The 20,185-nt window shown below is 48.8% G+C and overlaps 1 protein-coding gene across 3 annotated transcripts in view; it reads right to left on the reverse strand.

Annotated features, from left to right (window-relative positions):
- FRAS1 (Fraser extracellular matrix complex subunit 1) overlaps positions 1-20,185 on the reverse strand; it is a 282,626-nt gene that overhangs the window by 53,824 nt on the left and 208,617 nt on the right. For all 3 annotated transcript variants that reach the window (XM_077301093.1, XM_077301092.1, XM_077301091.1), the window contains 7 exons: positions 17,762-17,878; positions 14,753-14,867; positions 13,837-13,974; positions 7,433-7,465; positions 6,145-6,276; positions 4,736-4,861; positions 3,504-3,751 (listed from right to left, as the gene is read on the reverse strand). In XM_077301093.1, the coding sequence (XP_077157208.1) occupies positions 3,504-3,751; positions 4,736-4,861; positions 6,145-6,276; positions 7,433-7,465; positions 13,837-13,974; positions 14,753-14,867; positions 17,762-17,878 (909 nt within the window). The remainder of the gene's footprint in view (positions 1-3,503; positions 3,752-4,735; positions 4,862-6,144; positions 6,277-7,432; positions 7,466-13,836; positions 13,975-14,752; positions 14,868-17,761; positions 17,879-20,185) is intronic.

Genomic DNA, 20,185 nt, shown 5'->3' on the forward strand with positions numbered 1-20,185 from the left:
TCATGGGAATTGTAGTCCATGGACATCTGGAGGACCACAGGTTGATTACCCCTGTTCAAGATAATACGTTTTCCCCCCCAATGGATGTCATAGCCACGAGCCCTTTTTTAGTTTGTTATTTAAACCTTGACTGCATTCTCTCCCCCCCCAGCTCTCTGTTACTTAAAGATGCGGAAAATAAATCTTCAAAACGCTGACAGGGACTTCCAAGGTTCACTCTCAGATGCTGCCGCATGGATTTATGTCAAATCATGCTGTTTAAGGCATTCGGGAGGTCACGTCTGAGCCCGTATCTGCCACAGCTCACTCCTCCACAGGCTAAATCCACATAATCCTGACCACCCCCCACATATTATAACCTCGCATACTGGGACTATGAGAGGAGGAGAATTGCTGCTCCAACCTGGTCTCCTTCTCACTACTTCCTAAACTATAAAATACATGGAAGAGGGAGGACAACACGACAGTGATCGCATGAACACCCTGACCACATCTTGATGAGGTTTTTGGTGCTGGCATGGTCCCTCCTGCGTGAGCCCGCCCATGTACCATACCACAAGCAGTGGGAGAGGAGTGACTTGAAGAGGCAGTCCCACTAGTTTGGTGTCGTGGTTAAGAGCAGTGGCTTCTAATCTGGAGACTTGGGTTTGATTCCCTGCTCCTCCGCATGCAGCAGGCTTGGGCTAGTCACAGTCCTTTTAGAGCTGTTCTTACAGAGCAGTTTTGTCAGAGCTCTCTCAGCTCGACCTACCTCACACGGTGTCTGTTTGGGGGGACAGGAAGGGAAGGCGATTGTAAGCTGCTTTGAGACTTCTTCGGGTAGTGAAAAGCGGGGTATAAAAAACAACCTTTCTTCTTTACAAAAAGACACTTAGAAGATACTAAGCAGAACTAACATTTGGTTCTTATAGAAAGGTTCAAGGCTGTTCATGAAGGCAAGCAAGCTAAGCTTCATTCACACTTTCCAATACCATTTTATGATGCTCAGCCCCAGAATTACAGCCACGCTAATCAAGGACTACCTCTGAACATGTACAAAGCACCTTTTCTTTTGCTTAGCCTCCACAGTCAGCTGCCATGTCTCTGTCATTGGTGGGGGACAGGTTTTCCAAGAGGACAGGGGCTGAAGCTTAAATCCCACCCAGCCCTTTGTAGAAATAAACAGAGCATTTCTGTGCAGTTACAGCCTCCTAAGAGCCTCTTGTGGCGCAGAGTGGTAAGGCAGTGACATGCTGTCTGAAGCTCTGACCATGAGGCTGGGAGTTCGATCCCAGCAGCCGGCTCAAGGTTGACTCAGCCTTCCATCCTTCCGAGGTCGGTAAAATGAGCACCCAGCTTGCTGGGGGGTAAACAGTAAGGACTGGGGAAGGGAATGGCAAACCACCCCGTATTGAGTCTGCCATGAAAACACTAGAGGGCGTCACCCCAAGGGTCAGACATGACTCGGTGCTTGCACAGGGGATACCTTTTCCTTTACCTTTACACGCTCCTAAGCCAGAACTGAGAAGCATATAACTTTAATTAAGATTTGCACCGTAGTTGGTTTTTGAAGGAGTGCAGAAAACTTGAGTGGTTTTCTGCAGAATCACGCTGGGAAACACTATACCAGGGGTAGTCAAACTGCAGCCCTCCAGATGTCCATGGACTACAATTCCCAGGAGCCCTTGCCAGCATTCGCTGGCGAATGCTGGCAAGGGCTCCTGGGAATTGTAGTCCATGGACATCTGGAGGGCCGCAGTTTGACTACCCCTGCACTATACAGTCACTCTCCGGTTAACCTTAGAACAAAATCCTCATCCTTTTGACGTCATTCCACACATGGTCTCCACTGCCTACATGGGGGGCCTTGCAAAGAGGCTTAGCAGCACCTGACTCTCGGATTAGCTTAATTTTCATGGCACCTTCTGCGCTTCACCTCTACCTGAATGCAACCTGCACAGTCCAAAACACCTGGCAACAAAGAAAGGTCCCATTATTCCCCCTCTCCCTTTTTGGCAGCTGCAGGCAGGCCGCACGAGAAAAGGGTTATAAAGCTTTTGCCAGGGAACTGCGTTCCGAGGGATGTCAGTAGTTTATGTTACAGAGGTCTCGTTCGCACATTCACAGCTCGGCCCCAGATCCCCTTTTTTGGTCTGTGTACAATAAACCGCTAACGGAGAGCCCAGGCAGAATGCCTGGATTTTGCTCACAGCTCCTTCAAGTGCCAAAGCAAACAGGCCAAGTCTCCGCCTCTACCGGAGTCAGAATCACAAGCCTCAGGTGGCTGCTTTGGGATGCTTAGGGCTGATCCTGCGTTGAGCAGGGGGTTGGACTAGATGGCCTGTATGGTCCCTTCCAACTCTATGATTCTAGGATTCTATGGCCTGTATGGCCCCTTCCATCTCTATGATTCTATGATTCTATGATTCTAAGAAGAGATGCTGGCTTCACACCTGGGCAAAAACAGTTTCTTCAGCCTGGGCACAAGAGGAGGCGAGAGGCAGGAAGACTCTGGCCTGGAGCAGACTCAGGCGGACATCCCAGGGTCCTGGGACAACCAGGAGATTTGTACCCACAGAGCAAAGTGCCCAGCAGGGGGGCATAGGCAGACAAGCGGTCCCTCAGATAGGCAGGACCCAGGCCGCGTATAGCCTTAAAGGTTAGAACCAATATCTTAAACTTGATCTGGAAACCAAGGAAACCCCGGCTTAAAAAGGATGGGACCCCTACATTATGGCATCAGATGCCCAAACACCCAGTCTCTGCCTCCAGATTCCTAGGAATTCCCCAACCCTAATTTACCTTGCCATTTGCACCACAGACAAGCAGTAGCCACTGCACACCTGGCAGACTGATGGCTGGATTTTACTTTTTTTGCTTTACCCCACTAGGGTCGCAAGGTCTGTCGGACCAGCTGGAAGGGGATTGCGGGGGGACGTACCAGGAACGGGGTGGGGGGAACCCGGAAAAATGCAGGGAAGTAGCGTAAGGATATCAGTGATACTCTAGCTTTGGGGCAAAACTCTATGGTAGAATTAACCATAGAGTTTTGCCCAAAAAAAACCGAGCGTAATTTTGTTCACCTTGCTAGCTTGGAACCAAAAATGTAACGTTTAAGCAGCAAGATTCAAGACCAGGGGTAGTCAAACTGCGGCCCTCCAGATGTCCATGGACTACAATTCCCAGAAGCCCCTGCCAGCATTCGCTGGCAGGGGCTTCTGGGAATTGTAGTCCATGGACATCTGGAGGGCCACAGTTTGACTACCCCTGTTCAAGACCAATAGCATCATGACCAATCAAGGCCAACACCATTTCTGAGGGATAAACTTTCAAGAGTCAAATCTCTCTTTGCAAGATAATCCGGAACTCTTGTTGGTCTTTAACCTAATGCTGGACGTGAATCCTGCTCTTTTACTGCAAACCAACACAGCTCCCTGCATTAAACAATATTTTAAGGACACATTTGCCCGCTCCTTAACCTCCTAGAGAGTAAGAAATGGTTTGGAAATGTATGCTGGGCTTACCAGATAAGCAAGGTGGGATCGAGTGATGATCACTGAGCTTTTACTGGAAACCATGACGCTAAGTGAGCAGCCAGGAGCCAACCGGGGCCCGTCGCTGTCCGTCAGAAGCACTTCCACTTTTAACACGGTCGCAGCTGTAGTGACTCCATCGGTTACCGAAATCTCCATCCGGTCCTCTGCTGCAGAAGAGCCATCGTGGACGTACTGCAAGGCGTTCCTGGTGATCTCCTCGTAGGTGAAGGTATCGCCTTCTCAGGAAGAAAGGCTGCCGTTAGGAGATGTCTCTTTAAAAGGGGGGCTCTGTGATCATGTGATGTCGTAAACAATGTTTGGAACTTACAGAGACCAAATTTTAAAAATTCCAGGGAGATCTAAAAGACTATAAGGACTATGAAGAGGTTAGAGCAGGGGTAGTCAAACTGTGGCCCTCCAGATGTCCATGGACTACAATTCCCAGGAGCCCTTGCCAGCTTTCGCTGGCAGGGGCTCCTGGGAATTGTAGTCCATGGACATCTGGAGGGCCGCAGTTTGACTACCCCTGGGTTAGAGGGTATGACTGGTTGCCACAGAGACAGAAATTGCAAATTAGGGAATCAGACTTTCTCTAAAGATTACATCTGATTTGGATAAATCTGGGGAAGGTTTAGGATCAACATCCACTGGCTCTCCCTAAGACAATCTTAGTCATTCCATATTTAGGAGCCAGAGAAATCTTTAGGTCAGAATCAAGAGCTAAGATTAGGCAAAAGGAGAAGAGCTATTTTTTTTTGTAACACACTTTTTTGCTACCTCAAGGAGCCTCAAAGTGGCTCACAATCGCCTACCCTTCCTCTCCCCACAACAGACTCCCTGTGAGGAAGGTAAGGCTGAGAGAGCTTTAGGAGAATTGTGACTGGTCCAGCTGGCTGCGTGTGGAAGAGAGGAGAACCAAACCCAGTTCTCCATAGAGGGCGATGCTCTTAACCACTGGGCTTCTCTGAGGTAGAGATCAGGACTTCAAACCAAACTACATGTGAAAAAAAAAAAAAACCTTTGAGAACCCACAAGGATTTAACATGAAGAGCTGTGCTGGATCAGACCAGTGGTCCTTCCAGTGCATCATCCTGTCTCACACAGTGGCCAACCAGTTCCTCTAGATGGCCAACAACGGGGCTTGAGATGTATGAAACAACCATCTCAGTATATGAAAAGCATCATTTGCGAAGCACCCAAGAGACTTCTGCCCAGCTCACCAGCGCCCATGTGGTTGGGAAATTCAGTGCTGTGCTTCAGGAGAAATCCATGATGGGGAGGATCCACCAACTCAAATAAGAGGTCCTTGGGAACGGCATGTGTGTCGGCGACGGCCAGCTGTATTCCTGAGTCATCCATTTGCAAAGGAAGGAAAAGCAATGTTCATTTAGTTGAAAGTTCTGTCTCTCCCACTGTTAGAGAGCAGGACAGGCGATAGTTCATAAAACAGGAAGGCAAAGAGTCAACCTTGTGATGCTAAAGCACTGAATGTATGCACCAGTGTGGAACTGACATATTATGAGACCTAGAGAGAAGATTCTCTTAGATCCAAGCAACCATGTCAAATTCGTCCTGCAAAAACCACGTCCATCTTGAGTTAATGTGAGCTGACTGGAAAATGTGCAGGAAGTTTAGTCTCTGATCAAACTCAATCAGACGCTGTGGAGAGTGCGGGCTTTTTTTGTATTTTGCACAATGTCCAGTCAAGGTCACACTTTATCCTCGTGACATCTGAAAATGTAACGATTTCATGTCACGGCCAGGGAATGAGCATAAGCATCCCACTTGCGTTGGGTCCAGGCAATGTTTAAAATATCGTATTTCTGTTTTTAATGAGGGTTCAATTTTGGCCACAAATGGGCGGATTTCAGCATCTTTTTAAGAGTTCGAAGATGTTGTGTGCACCTCAAAACAAGAGAAGCATATCTTTGCAAGCAAGTGGATGCCAGATGGGCAGCAGTTCCCTGTCAAGGAGACACTTGGGGCTGAAGTAGATGTTCTGCAACAAGCCACAGTCTGGGAATGCAGGTCTCCACTGAACATTTGAAAGCAACAGAGGACTCAGTTGACTTAGGAGGGAATGCTAAAGCATCCTGCAGGGCTTCCAAGTACATTTTTGCCACCACAGAAAGAGGGGAGAGCAGGGAATGGAAGGTATGAGGGGTTAACTCTCCCCCACCTGTGACTCCTCCCTCTTAAATTACTCCCTCCTCAGAAAGGTCCTGCATCATCGGTCCCCAACCTTTTTGATCCTGCAGGGACCTTTGGGATTTTGACACAAGCCGGAGGGTTCAGCTGCAAACTGGGTGCCACAGGAAGTGAAGCCGACCGCAAAATGGCTGCCACAGGAAGTGAAGCCAACCGCAAAATGGCTGCCACAGGAAGTGAAGCCAACCACAAAATGGCTGCCGCAGGTGGCTGAGCCAGTGTTAAGATACCAGGGAGCGAGGTTACACCTGACTGTGTTAGAACTCTCCAACATTTCATGGGGAAGCATTGTTGGGCACATACCTCACCAACTTTCTGATGGGGCTACCTGTCGGTAGTCACCCCAGTGCTCCTGGGCGGGCACCACACTGGGGGCCCCTGTTCTAAGTGAGAGCATGAATTACAAAAGGAATCTTCGTACCGATTGTAGCTCTGCCTCCTTGGCTGACCTCCAGGACTGGTGCTACGATTTGAAACAACGGATGGTGCTCGTCAGCGGAGAACAAGTGGATGGCAAACACCATTTCAGGAGTTGTATGCTCACCATCAGACACTAAAAGAAATAATTTAAACCACATGTCACGTATTAAAAACCAGCCCGTTCCCCAAATAGCTCCTGAAGCCTCTTCCTGAAAGGGGAATAAGCAGCTGTTGGCAAACTAGGACACATGGAGGGTATAAGTCTATTCTTGCAGTTTTATTATTAGATTTCTCCCTGATCGTTCTCCAAGGAGCTCAGGTTGGCATACATAGTACCTTCCCACCCACAGCTACAGAACAGCATCGGAGAGGCTGCTTTTCAGCAAATGGAAAATGGCACCTGGATTTCCCTTCACCCCTCCTCCTCTGTTGGATGCATGTTTGCTCCACCATGGAAAAACATTCTTGCCGAGGAACTAAGATCACAGGGGAAGGCCCTCTTGACTGGCCACCGATGGAGGCTCCAGGTTGAGAAACTCCTGGAGATCTGGATTTGCATTGAGCAGGGGGTTGGGCTAGATGGCCTGTATGGCCCCTTCCAACTCTAGGATTCTAACCTGGAGAAAACAGGGACCTCAGCAGAGTATAATATCATGCATTCTACCCTCCAAAGCATCCATTGTGTCCAAGGGGATTGATTTGTGGAGTCTGGAGATGCAGTCATGAATAAAACCATCTTCAGCTGCCTTGTAAAGATCGAGAGTGAAGGGACCAGTTACAGGTCCCACCTGGAGATCTCTTCAGGTCCCACCTGGAAACTGTATCTGGTGGGCACCCAAGAGAAGGCCTTTTCAGTGATTACGGAACAACCAGAGAGGTGTGCCTGCTCCCTTCACTCTCAATCTTTACAAGGCAGCCAAAGACGGTTTTATTCGTGACAGCATTAGATTAATTCTTCGGCCTACCAGCAGTGTTAGATGATTATTTACATTGCAAGCCACCTGGTTCCTTTTAGGTAGAACGGTACCTAATAAAAGTATTTAATGAATAAATAGATAACACAACCAACGGAGGATGAGGAGCAGAGAAAGAGAGAATTAAGCATCGTTTCCCCTCTACACTTGCTCCTTTGGCACGTCAACTGTGCAACTGTTTGCAGTTTCCCAGTCTACCACCAAACATACCAGCCCCACCCAGGGGCTGCCAAGGGTCAGGAGCTAGTAAAGAAGCAAGCGAGCAGGTGCAGCAAAATAAAACCACCCAGCTCCGACGAAAGGGAAGCGATGTACCTGTAAACCGGAAGCTGATGGACTCTGGAAGACCTGGAAGGAAACAAAGACAACCTGGTTGGTCCCAGCATGTGGAAAAGAAATAGATCATTAACGGGTTTGCTCTGCATTTCAGTTAAGCCTCACTAGACTGGGTTTAAATCCAAACCATGGGTATTAGCCATTTCTGGAGTAGGTAAAGTCATATGCAGGGATATACTGGTTGAATCATTATTTAGAAAATGTCTCCTTTCCAGTGTAAACCCAGCAGAAAGATTCAAGCCTCCTCAACTGAAGGTCAAATCAAACAGGATGGAGAAGTGTCTTTAGCACTGCTCTTGCCCTTGGGGATGCAATGGAAGCCCCTCGCGGAAGTGACGTGGCGCAGAGGAGAGAGGAAGGTAGAAGCTTCCTCCACTGCTGCCCCCGCAGGCCACAGTGAGGCCCACACCACCCCTGCCTCCTCCTCTTCCACATGCCTGCTGCAACCGTGGTTCTCCTGGCTCTTGCCACCTCTCCCGCTGCTGCCTCCACGGGCCGTAGCATGGCCCACACACAACCACGGTGGTGGTAACCCACAAGCAACAGCAGCCAACCTAGCCTCACCAGCAGGCCTTTCCACCAGTGCTTTCAGGTAGCCACAATGGTGGTTGTGCCACTGTGGTCCTGCCACAGCCTTGGGGGGGGGGGCAGCAGTGGTGGTGGGAGGGGCAGGTAAAGGAGCAGCAGCGATCTGACTGGCCTGACTGCAACTGCTCCTTCCCCCAGTCAGGAAAAGAATTGGGCTGATCCTGCGTTGAGCAGGGGGTTGGACTAGATGGCCTGTATGGCCCCTTCCAACTCTATGATTCTATGATTCTATGATCCTGCACTGAGCAGGGGGTTGGACTAGACGGCCTGTATGGCCCCTTCCAACTCTATGATTCTATGACTCTATGATCCTGCATTGAGCAGGGGGTTGGACTATATGGCCTGTATGGCCCCTTCCAACTCTATGATTCTATTACTCTATGATCCTGCGTTGAGCAGGGGGTTGGACTAGATGGCCTGTATGGCCCCTTCCAACTCTATGATTCTATTACTCTATGATCGTGCGTTGAGCAGGGGGTTGGACTAGATGGCCTGTACGGCCCCTTCCAACTCTATGGGGTTTTTCGCACGCCTTCAAAATCGCACAATGGTTGCCAATTGAAAACGCTACTGATTTGCCGTTATGCACAACGTCGTTGACAATCTGCCACACACCTCAAACCGATCTGCAAAAAGCGCTTTCTTGTAGCGCTTTCAGGGAAATCCCCAAAAGTGGATTCACCCTCCGGAAAGCGATACACTCCTGCAACCAATCTGCAACACTAGCGAAAAAGACCTGTGCGTTAACATTGTTGCGGTTTCTACAAAGTCCCTCCCCCTGGCTCTCTCCTCTGATCTTCCGGCGAAGCGATCGCCATTTTTTTTTTCTCCGAGCGAGCGGGGATAAACGCACCAGCGAGCCTCTTTCTGTTTAGAGGCTTCCCCGGCTTCAGTCCCTCCCCAGAGTCACTAAAGAGAGCCAGTTTGGTGTAGTGGTTAGGAGTGCGGACTTCTAATCTGGCATGCCGGGTTCGATTCTGCGCTCCCCCACATGCAGCCAGCTGGGTGACCTTGGGCTCGCCACGGCGCTGATAGAATTGTTCTGACCGGGCAGTGATATCAGCGCTCTCTCAGCCTCACCCACCCCACAGGGTGTCTGTTGTGGGGAGAGGAATGGGAAGGCGACTGTAAGCCGCTTTGAGCCTCCTTCGGGTAGGGAAAAGCGGCATATAAGAACCAACTCTTCTTCTTCTTCTTCTTCTTCTAAAGCACAAACAACAGAAAAGCCCGTTTGCTGATGTATTTTCAGCCGAAAATCGGGCCCGTGAGAGGGGGGGGATTTTTTTTTTCACTCGGAGGGAGCGTGGCAACGATGCAATGACAGCTCAAACACACCAGGCAGCTGGATGGGTCTCTCCGTTGCAACGAATCAACACAGATTCGTTGCAATGGGTCTGTTTTTTTTTTTTTAAACTTTCTTAAAGGGAAAGGGGCTGTTTGGGAGCATGCTAACGGCTGCCCATTGGATTTTCAGCCGAAAATCGGGCCCGTGAGAGGGGGGGGGTTTCACTCGGAGGGAGCGTGGCAACGATGCAATGACAGCTCAAACACACCAGGCAGCTGGATGGGTCTCTCCGTTGCAACGAATCAACACAGATTCGTTGCAATGGGTCTGTTTTTTTTAAAAAAAAAACTTTCTTAAAGGGAAAGGGGCTGTTTGGGAGCATGCTAACGGCTGCCCATTGGATTTTCAGCCAAAAATCGGGCCCGTGAGAGGGGGGGGGGATTTTTTTTTTTCACTCGGAGGGAGCGTGGCAACGATGCAATGACAGCTCAAACACACCAGGCAGCTGGATGGGTCTCTCCGTTGCAACGAATCAACACAGATTCGTTGCAATGGGTCTGTTTTTTTTTTTTTAACTTTCTTAAAGGGAAAGGGGCTGTTTGGGAGCATGCTAACGGCTGCCCATTGGCTGCTTGACGGCCAGGGGCGGGACGAGCTTGGCAATAGCGCTTCCTTTCTAGCGATTTTTGCCGAGACCGGAAGCCTGTGGGAAACGCTACAAAACGCAACTGGATTCCACTACAAAGGCAGGTATGCATAACGACGAATTCCACTATTTTAAATGGCGATTTTTCATTCAGCAACCAATTTGCTACAAAGATCCTGGTGCGGAAAGCCCCTATGATTCTATGATTCTAACAGCTTTCCAGTCTAAAGTACAGATGCACATGGACCACTGGCTCAAGTGGGTGGGTGGGGGTGTTGGTGGGTGGATGCAAATGCCCGGGTGTCCCCCCCCCCCATCATGATATTTTCACATATATCTTCTGCAACAATCCGATTTCTGCAACTATTTTCTTTTTATTGTTTGCTTTTGGAGAGTTTATTCGGAAGAGATGTTTAATCCTTTACTTCCACACCTCTTCCCCCATTTCAGTCACATTTCCCATGCACAGATTGCACACGTTCACCTGCAAATTACTTTCCTTTGGTGGGGGTGGTGGGGAGACAGATACAGGGTCGTGATTGACACTGGCAGAAAGTATGAAGGAAAAGGTCTTTTCTGTAAACGATTCTTCCCTGATCTTCCAAGCAGCAATGTGAGGATGCTGTTAATTTGTTTAGAAAACGAAAGAGGTGGGAGAGCCTCACTAAGGATCTCTAGCTTCGTGTATAATTTCACCCTCAGCGGTGCTCACAGACAGCATTAGAATAAATCCTTGCATTCAAAATCCATTTCGGGAACGCACGTGGGCTTCAGGATGCCCATTTATTTTAATTTGTCATTCCTCTTTAAAATGGAGAGATGATAATATTTTGAAGTCTTTAAAACAGATGGAAACAAAACAAATTTGCTTCCATTCATCCTACGTCTAGCAAACAAGCATCAATGTGAGCCAGTCTATTGGGCCATCGGTCAACTGAACCATCATGGTCAGTATTGTCTGCCAGACTGGCAGCAATTCTCCAGGGTCAGCCTACTGGACCATTGGTCAACTGAACCATCACGGTCAGTATTGTCTGTCAGACTGGCAGCAATTCTCCAGGGTCAGCCTACTGGACCATTGGTCAACTGAACCATCATGGTCAGTATTGTCTGTCAGACTGGCAGCAATTCTCCAGGATCAGCCTACTGGACCATTGGTCAACTGAACCATCATGGTCAGTATTGTCTGTCAGACTGGCAGCAATTCTCCGGGGTCAGCCTATTGGTCCATTGGTCAACTGAACCATCATGGTCAGTATTGTCTGTCAGACTGGCAGCAATTCTCCAGGATCAGCCTACTGGACCATTGGTCAACTGAATCATCATGGTCAGTATTGTCTGTCAGACTGGCAGCAATTCTCCGGGGTCAGCCTATTGGTCCATTGGTCAACTGAACCATCATGGTCAGTATTGTCTGCCAGACTGGCAGCAATTCTCCAGGGTCAGCCTATTGGTCCATCAGTCAACTGAACCATCAAGGTCAGTATTGCCTGTCAGACTGGCAGTGGCTCTGCAGGGTCTCAGGCACAGTCTTTCACATCACCTCCTACCATGTCCTTTCAACTGGAGATGTCAGGAATTGAACTTGGGACCTTCTGCATGCAAAATGAACACGCTTCCACTGAGCAACAGCTCAGGCTGTTCTTGCACAGTGGGAACACTCCCAAGACACTGCCACTGAGATCCTGTGTGGGGCAGAGGTTAGAACAGGGTTTCCCAATCACAGTACCATATGGTACAGCGAAGGCCCCTCAATGGTACAGCGCCATGGGGGGTTTCAAAATGGTGACTGGGACAGGCCTCCCACCCTATGCCCGCCATTTCTGGCTCCATGCAAACAGGGAAGAAAAGGGTGTTGTCTTTTTTAATCTACCCTTATTTGGACAGGCAATGTAGCCAATGGTGGGCCTGGAGAGAGAGGGGAGGGGAGGGGCCCCGGCCATTTAAACCTTTGCCTTCTGAGGCTCCTTTCAGTTCTGGGGGCATGGCAGGGAGTCATAGCCAGCTGACATCACTTTCTGGTACCTCAAAGCCTGAGAAATACTTCAGCAGTATCTTCATGGTCAAAAGGTTGAACAGGTTTGGGTTAGAGCACCGGATTAGGATGTGGGAGATCCAGGTTTGACTCCCCACTCTGAAATCGAAGGTTGCTGGGTAATTTTGGGGCGGGCATACATTCTCCACCTAACTTATCTCACAGGGTGGCTGTTTCTTGTTTTTATTGTGGGTTGTTTGTTTGTTTATTATTGTTACCCGCCAGGAGCCACTGCGTGGGAGCGGAGGGATGTAAATTGAAATTTTAATAAAAAAATAAGTAAATAAAATCTGACTCCCCCATTAATGCGATTACTTTCAATGAAGCCTGCAGGAATGGATTTCCAGAGCACCCAGTTCCCACACATCTAACGCCAGCGGATCTAATTTTTCCCCATCAGGAAATTGCCAACAGAAGCCATTTTCCTATTTTGCAAGTCTGTTAGGAGAACCTGTTTTTAGGTTGTTCTCCCCCCACCCCCCACCCCCCACCCCCCACCCCTTCCCTCCTGCATACTTAAAAAAAAAAGAAAGGCAGCTGTTTGCATTGTCATAGACCCAGGGGAGTAATGCCTTAATGTACAAATTATTTGATCGCATGCCAAGGAATTTCATGAGCTGATATTTATGTCCTGGTAAAATCCCTTGATTTAGTGATATAATTGCTTTTAGATTTCACTGCCTTGGAACACAGCAGTCCAGCAAACGAGAGACTCCGTAGATCATCAGAAATGCCATAGATCATGCGGAGAGGACGGCTAATGAGCTCATTGGAGGGAAAGAGGGGGGGGTGGCTTTCAGTCCAACAAAGCTGCATATGAAAGAGCTCACAGCTATGACCCGATCTCTCACACTCAGTGTATTCACACAAAGCACTTCCTCCGTCACAGAATGCAGGGTCAACCCAGGGCTTTCGTTTCCTGAGATTGTCCAAACCAGGGAATCTCAACCAGGGTTCCCAGGAGCCCTTGAGTTATGTGAGAGCTTTCCCAGTTATGCGGACTTTCCCAGAAGTTCAGATGGTGCTGGCATTATTAGACATCGCTGGAGCCCGCTCCCCGTGTTGCTCTACAGGGCTAGCCTCCTTCTCACAAGCAGCCCGAACACACCACAAAGCTGCCTTAAACCAGTGGTCCCCAACATTTTTCTGGCTGGGGACCGGCGGGGCAAGTGCCCCACCCGCGCATCATGCATGTGCGGCCGTGTCCTCGCATCATGCATGCGCGCCAGTGCCCGCGCATCGTGCATGCGCGGCCGCACCCGCACGTCGCGCCCAAGCAGCCATGCCGTGCATGCGCACATGCACGATGCACGGCCGAAATCGTGCATGCGTGAAAGTGCCGGTCGCGCATGCACAATGCGCAGCCCTGATTCCCTCTCCCCCCCTCCCGCAGTAAGAAGCTTCCCGGGCCGCAAGCTTGCAGCCTGGGGAAGTTTTTTACTGCGGGGGGGCGGGGAGAGGGAACCGCGGCCCGGTGCCCTGGCCTTCACGGCCCGGCACGGGGCTGCGGACCGCAGGTTGGGGACCACTGCCTTAAACTGAATCTGACCTCTGTCTCAAGGTCAGTCTTGTCTACTTGGGTTGGCAGCAGCTCTTTGGGGTCTGCCCTGGTGGCCCCCCTTCGTCTCAGCTGGGGGCCAGCAGGAACACTGCTCCCACTTTCCCTATCTCCATGGGGACAAGATGGGGCCAGGCCTCCCCCCCCCCCGCCCCAAGCACACCAATTTCCTGCCTCCCTGCAGCACGGATGGGTGGCTTGGACAGCCTATCCTTGGGTGTCCAAAAACCCAGTACAGCTCAGGAAGGAGGGCAACTCTCCAGTTCCTTACCAGCAAAAGAGTACTCTGACATCTCTCTAATATGCGGAGCTGCAGAGGGTGGGCGGTAGGCAATCTTGCCATGGTTGATGTCAGCCTGTGTGAAGTACTTTACCGGGGACGACGGCTTGTCCCTGTGTTCCAAAACACCTGCCAACCCAGAGAGTTTCACGTTAGACACACACATACTCCTTCCTTCCTTCCTTCCTTCCTTCCTTCCTCCCTCCCTCCCTCCCTCCCTCCCTCCCATCCATCCATCCATCCATCCATCCATCCATCCATCCATCCATCCATCCATCCATGTAAGGTTCTGGTGACTTCACTATATCCCATGAGCCACCCAACCACCCATCAGTCTGTACTGGGCTCTAGCCATAAGCATTTGGCCTCCACCAGTTTAAGAGTGGTGCCTTCTAACCTGGTTTGATTCCTTGCTCCTCCACCACATGCAGCCATCTGGGTGACCTTGGGCTTATCACAGTTCTGTTACAGCTATTCTCACAGAGCAGTTCTGTCAGAGCTCTCTCAGCCCCACCTACCTCACAGGGTGTCTGTTATGGGGAGAGGAAGGGAAGGCAATTGTAAGCCACTTTGAGACTCCTTTGGGTAGTGAAAAGTGAGTATAAAAACCAACTCTTCTTCTTCTTCTGTCTCTGGGGAGAGCCATTGTGGTGTAGTGGATAAGAGTGACTGGCCATTGGAGATTTGGTTAGCTGCACAGATCTTTTAAGAATGCATGCTTGAAGGTAAGCCGCCCCTTGTGCCTGAGCCATCTGGGGGCAACCATTTTGTGGCTGTGCTAAAATTCAAAAAGTTTTGGGCCTCTCTACGGTTACGTCAGAGGTTGATTTACAATCCCATTCCGTCCCTTCTGTTCTTTACAGACATAGGCGATTTCATTGCGAATCTGATTTATGAAGTCTCTTGCCTTGATTCGGAGGGAGAGGGACGGTCACATTGAATACGATCTTCTCGCTAGGACTCTCTGAGTCAACAAAGGAAAGATGAAAGGGTTCCAAGGTGGTCACTCGGTCTTCCAAAGCCTGAAAGGAAAAGAGAGATGATGCAGCGGACACCAAGGACTCAAACAGATACAAGAAAAATCACACATCTCCCTTCATCTATCAAAAGGAAGCTGCAGGTTCGTGCAGCCTCAGTTTGAACTGGGGCCGTGAGGAGAAGAAAAGTGGGGTTTAACGCTTCATTGTACTTGCAGATTTGAAAACGGAAACAAGTTTCTTTGCTTCCTATGAGCATTTGTAAGGAAACTCGTGTGAAGTAAAAATGTGGTCTTTCACATATTTAGAATCTAAAAACAGGACAGGAAAATACCAGAGAGGGGAGGTTTGATGGAGTGAGAAAGGGGGACTCGTGAACACATGAAGCTGCCATGTACTGAATCTGACCATTGGTCCATCAAAGTCGGCATTGTCTACTCAGACAGGCAGTAGTTCTCTAGGATCGTGGGTAGAGGTCTTCCACACCACCTTCCTACCTGATCCTCCTAACTGCAGATGGTGGGGATCGAACCTGGGACCTCCTGGGTGCCAAGCAGAGGCTCTCCCACTGAGCCACCACTGTTCTTCAATTCACCTGTCATTGTTTTGCTACTTCAGATTCTATTTTCTAGAGGTTTTTTTGACAGCCCTGGATTATTGAGTGATATCATCATATATGGCCATGTCAACCTGCCCTACCCCTTCCAAAATGGCCAATGATGGGCCTGCAGGAGGTGGAAAGGGGAGGGGTCCACAAAGATGCTTCCCTATCATATTCTGCAAGATCTCACCACTTCTGGGGTTTCTCAAAGCCTGAAGAATGTTTCAGGGGTTTCTAAATGGTAAAAAAGAGCCTCTTGTGGCGCAGAGTGGTAAGGCAGCTGTCTGAAAGCTTTGCCCATGAGGCTGGGAGTTCAATCCCAGCAGCTGGCTCAAGGTTGACTCAGCCTTCCATCCTTCCGAGGTCAGTAAAATGAGGACCCAGCTTGCTGGGGGGTAAACGGTAATGACTGGGGAAGGCACTAGCAAACCACCCCGTATTGAGTCTGCCATGAAAACGCTGGAGGGCGTCACCCCAAGGGTGGAGGGCGTCACCCCAAGGGTCAGACATGACTCGGTACTTGCACAGGGGATACCTTTACCTTTACCTTAAATGGTAAAAAAGTTGAGGATGTAATTCTAACGTATTCAATTTTGCATAACGGTTAGTTATCCTACCAGATTTGTTGGGGGAGTGGTGGAGAGGAGTTTATCAGAGTGGGAGCATCCAGAATATTTGCTTGGCGTGACCACAGGGACGTCAATAAAGCAGCAAGCAATACAAGGGCACCCATGCCCCAAATCACTTATGGGCTTTAGATTTACAAACTTGGCCCTAGTGATTTAGAAGGCTGAACTTTGAGAACCAGCAAGAAGGACCTTCGCTAGGCTGTGGCATTCTATGTCAATATAGAAAATGAGGAACTCAAAAAACTGTCACACAAAAATTGTGTAGACAAGGACAATGGCTGCGCTGGAGTTTCGCTAAACTTCACTTTACTGTCCTGCATAAGTCACTCAAACTGATTTCTTGCTACAGAGGACTTCAGTGCGGCTTTTAATCTAATCCTAACTAGGGTTGTGCGATTCGGCTGGTTCGGCGGCTGTTCCCTCCGGGCGCAGCCAGCGCCACTCCGCGCGGGGGGGAGGGCGGTGCCGGCAGCGGCGTGACAGCGGGCGCAACCACACAGGCACGCCTGCATGGTTGCGCCCGCTGTCACGCCGCTGCCGGCACCGCCCTCCCCCCCCTGCGGTGCGGCGCTGGCTGCGCCCGGAGGGAACGGCCGCCGAACCAGCCGAATCGCACAACCCTAATCCTAACCCATTCGAAACAAATTTCATAGACAGGATTATGCTGATGCAGCGTGAACCCAGAAGCGATTAGGCCACATGGTCCCTTCCCATCTCTTACCCAAGACGCGGTGAATCCCATCAGCAAACAATAGCATGCCATGCGGTTCTTAATGGGGTAGGAGAAAAATGAGACCTGGGAATGGATATTTGGGTTTCTTTGTTCGTTTGTTTATATTGTTAAATTTAGAAAGGAAAATAGAAGGAAAAGGTTTTTAAAAATCTCAGCTCCCTCGCATGCAATTAGCTGGAAACTCAGGACATGTTTTAGGCAACACGTCCTTCATGGCTTTTATTCTGTAAAAAGGAAGCCGTCATATCAGGCTTCAAATTGTGGCCCAGGCACAATTTATCTGCGTTCAAAAGGCTGCCATGAATTACCCAGTAAAAAGGGGGGAGGGTGGAAGATGGAGGGGAGGAGGGGAATAACAATGCGGCTAAAAGGCGCATTCGCTTATGTTACATCCGAACTGTGCCAGTGTACAGAATAAATGGAGTAGAAACCCTTGCCTTCTTCTCTCTGCTGCTTTTGCGGTGAGCAGAAAGCAGGGGCTTAAATTTCTAAAAGCTCACAAACTGGCTTATTGGTTCCTATAGGTTTGTGGTTCAGCTACGAACCATGAACCGAACTGAAATACAAAAAAAAAAAGTGGTTTGTGCCCATCCCTACGCTTGTTGCATTGTTGTGTTTTATTAGTGGGCAATCTGCCTTGAGTTTCTATGAGAAAGGGAGTCAATAAACAAACAAACACACAAATTGCTCTGTCTGCTTTTTTAATGGACCAGTTTCAATTGTCCATTTTAATGATTTTTAGGATTGTTTTCATGCTTTACTTCATCAGCAGGTCTTGGAAGACTCAAACTACATAGATTCTAAATAAATAAAAACACAGCCTTAGGACCATGTGTGTGTGTGTGTGGACTATATTTACAGTGCAGTCCTAAACAGAATTACATCTTTCTAAGTACATGGAAGTCATTCAGCAAAGAACGGTATGTCTCTGCTTAGGATTGCCCTAGTAGACTCATTGCCCTGGGACTGAACTTACAGTCATGTGGAGAGAAGAACCAAGAGAGAGCCGAGGTGACTCAGAAGTACGAGGAAGAACAGCGATGTTGAGCAGATGGGTCTCCAGGTGGTCTTGTGGAACGGCAGTGCTGGACGCCTGGAACAGTGACATCACGCAAATTAGGCCAAGGCAAGGAGAACAAAATCCAGACACACCTGCCTGCTTAATTTTATTGCGCGGTTTCTACATTCTGAACAGATGATGCTCATCTGAGCACATCTGAAAGTTGCTTTTAGACAATATTCCTGGTATCCTTTCCTTCATACGAACAATCATATTTGTGTGTTCTACTCACAGTAAAGATACTGACAAGTTTTACATTCAACTTTGATGCTGATTTGCAAGATGACTCAAACCATCAATCTCCAGGTCTGTTTAGCCTGGAGAGGAGACGACTGAGAGGGGATCTGATAACCATCTTCAAGTATTTAAAAGGCTGCCATGTAGAGGATGGAGTAGAGTTGTTCTCTCTTGCCCCGGAGGGATGGACCAGAACCAATGGGATGAAATTAATTCAAAAATTCCGTCTCAACCTCCAGAAGAAGTGGTTTCTCAGTGGAACAGGCTTCCTCGGGAGGAGGTGGGTTCTCCATCTTTGGAAATTTTTAAACAGAGGTTGGATAGCCATCTGACAGAGAGGCTGATTCTGTGAAGGCTCAAGGGGGTAGTAGGTGACAGTGGATGAGCGATAGGGTTGTGAGTGTCCTTCATAGTGCTGGGGGTTGGACTAGATGACCCAGGAGGTCCCTTCCAACTCTATGACTCTATGATTCTATGAAATGAGAAAGAGTACAAAACCAGGCTGAAAGAATTGGTTCCCATCTCTTAACCTGTTTTTTTACTCTTTTGTACAAGTTTATTTAACATTTTTGGCTGGTAATCCTGACCTTTTTATATTGTAGCTAAGCCACTGAGGAAAGCTGTGAAAATGTATCATTTAAGTGGTTCACTTAAAAACTATTCTCCTACTTCATATTTAACCGTGATCAGTTCTTCTCCCTACATGGAAGATGGAAACCCTATACAGGAAAGGGATCTCCCAGAATTACAAATTCAGAGTAGTTCAGCAGTGGAATAGGCTGCCTAAGGAGGTGGTGAGCTCCATTCCCATCCCGATTTTTGCAGGAATTTCCCAACCCAGAGAACCTGGGATTTCTGCTTTAGGATGCTTAGGGCTGATCTTGCGTTGAGCAAGGGGTTGGACTAGATGGCCTGTATGGCCCCTTCCAACTCTATGATTCTATGATTCTATGATTCTATGATTCTGTGATTCTATAACCCTAATAGCAACAGATAATCAACAATTTCTCTCAAAGGACACCCTCAATCCCACTGTCCCACTGAAATCACCTCTGTGCATAGCGTGCTTAAACACCCCCCCCTTGAGGAGTCACCATAAATCAGCTGCAACTGCATGGCATTTAATTGTTATTATGGGTACATGGCATGATTTTTATGCTTCAGCAGGTTTTACAACCTATATTTTGGAAACTGGGTAATTTGGTAGTTGGGTCTTGCTGTTTCCGTGGCCTTTGCATGCCCGTGCCAATAGATTAAGGAAGAAGAGTTGGTTTTTATGCCCTGCTCTTCACCGCCTGAATCGCCTTCCCTTCCTCTCCCCGCAACAGACTCCCTGAGAGGTAGGGGAGGCTGAGAGAGCTCTGCCAGGACCACTCGGTCAGAACAGCACCATCAGGGCTGTGACTAGCCCAAGGACACCAGCCGGTTGCATGTGGAGGAGCAGGGAATCAAACCCGGCTCGCCAGATTAGAAGCCGCCCCTCTTAACCGCAACACCAAATGACTATACTAACCACTACAGGTGTATCAGGGATCATAACCTTGAGGCTACACGTCTCAAGTGTGAGAATGTTTTAATTGATAACGCCACCAGTCCCAATCACCCAGGCAGGCCAACCATTACACTTTGATTAAGGCTCACCTTTATAATATGCCATTAGTGAATTGACAGGAGCTGCTGCATTTTAGCCTGAAGGCCTGGTGCAAGCACAGAATCCACTGAAACCCCAGGTCTGGTTCTTCTAATCAGCAATTAAGAACTCTCAGATAACAGAAAGGGAGACACCCAGCTCATTATCCCACCTAGCTGGATTCGAGACTTAATTTAATTGGGGCAGGAGAGATCTACATGGCCCACGGCTCAGATTTAGCGTGCCTTCAGACTAGCGCTGCCAATAATGCGGAGGGGGGGGGGGAATGCCTTGTATCTTTGAGGGAGGCCTAATGTGATATTATTTACCAAGTGATGTTCTTTATCTTTTCCTCCCATTTGCCCCGAGCCAAACATAAAGCCTCTATTGAAAGGATTGGGACATTTTTTCCCCTTCAGGTTTTTGGCAGTGCTGCTACAGATAGATCGCCTGAAAAGCACAGGTTTTTTAAT

This window comes from Paroedura picta, chromosome 10, assembly GCF_049243985.1.
Source record: "Paroedura picta isolate Pp20150507F chromosome 10, Ppicta_v3.0, whole genome shotgun sequence".
NCBI classification, from domain to species: Eukaryota; Metazoa; Chordata; class Lepidosauria; order Squamata; family Gekkonidae; genus Paroedura; species Paroedura picta.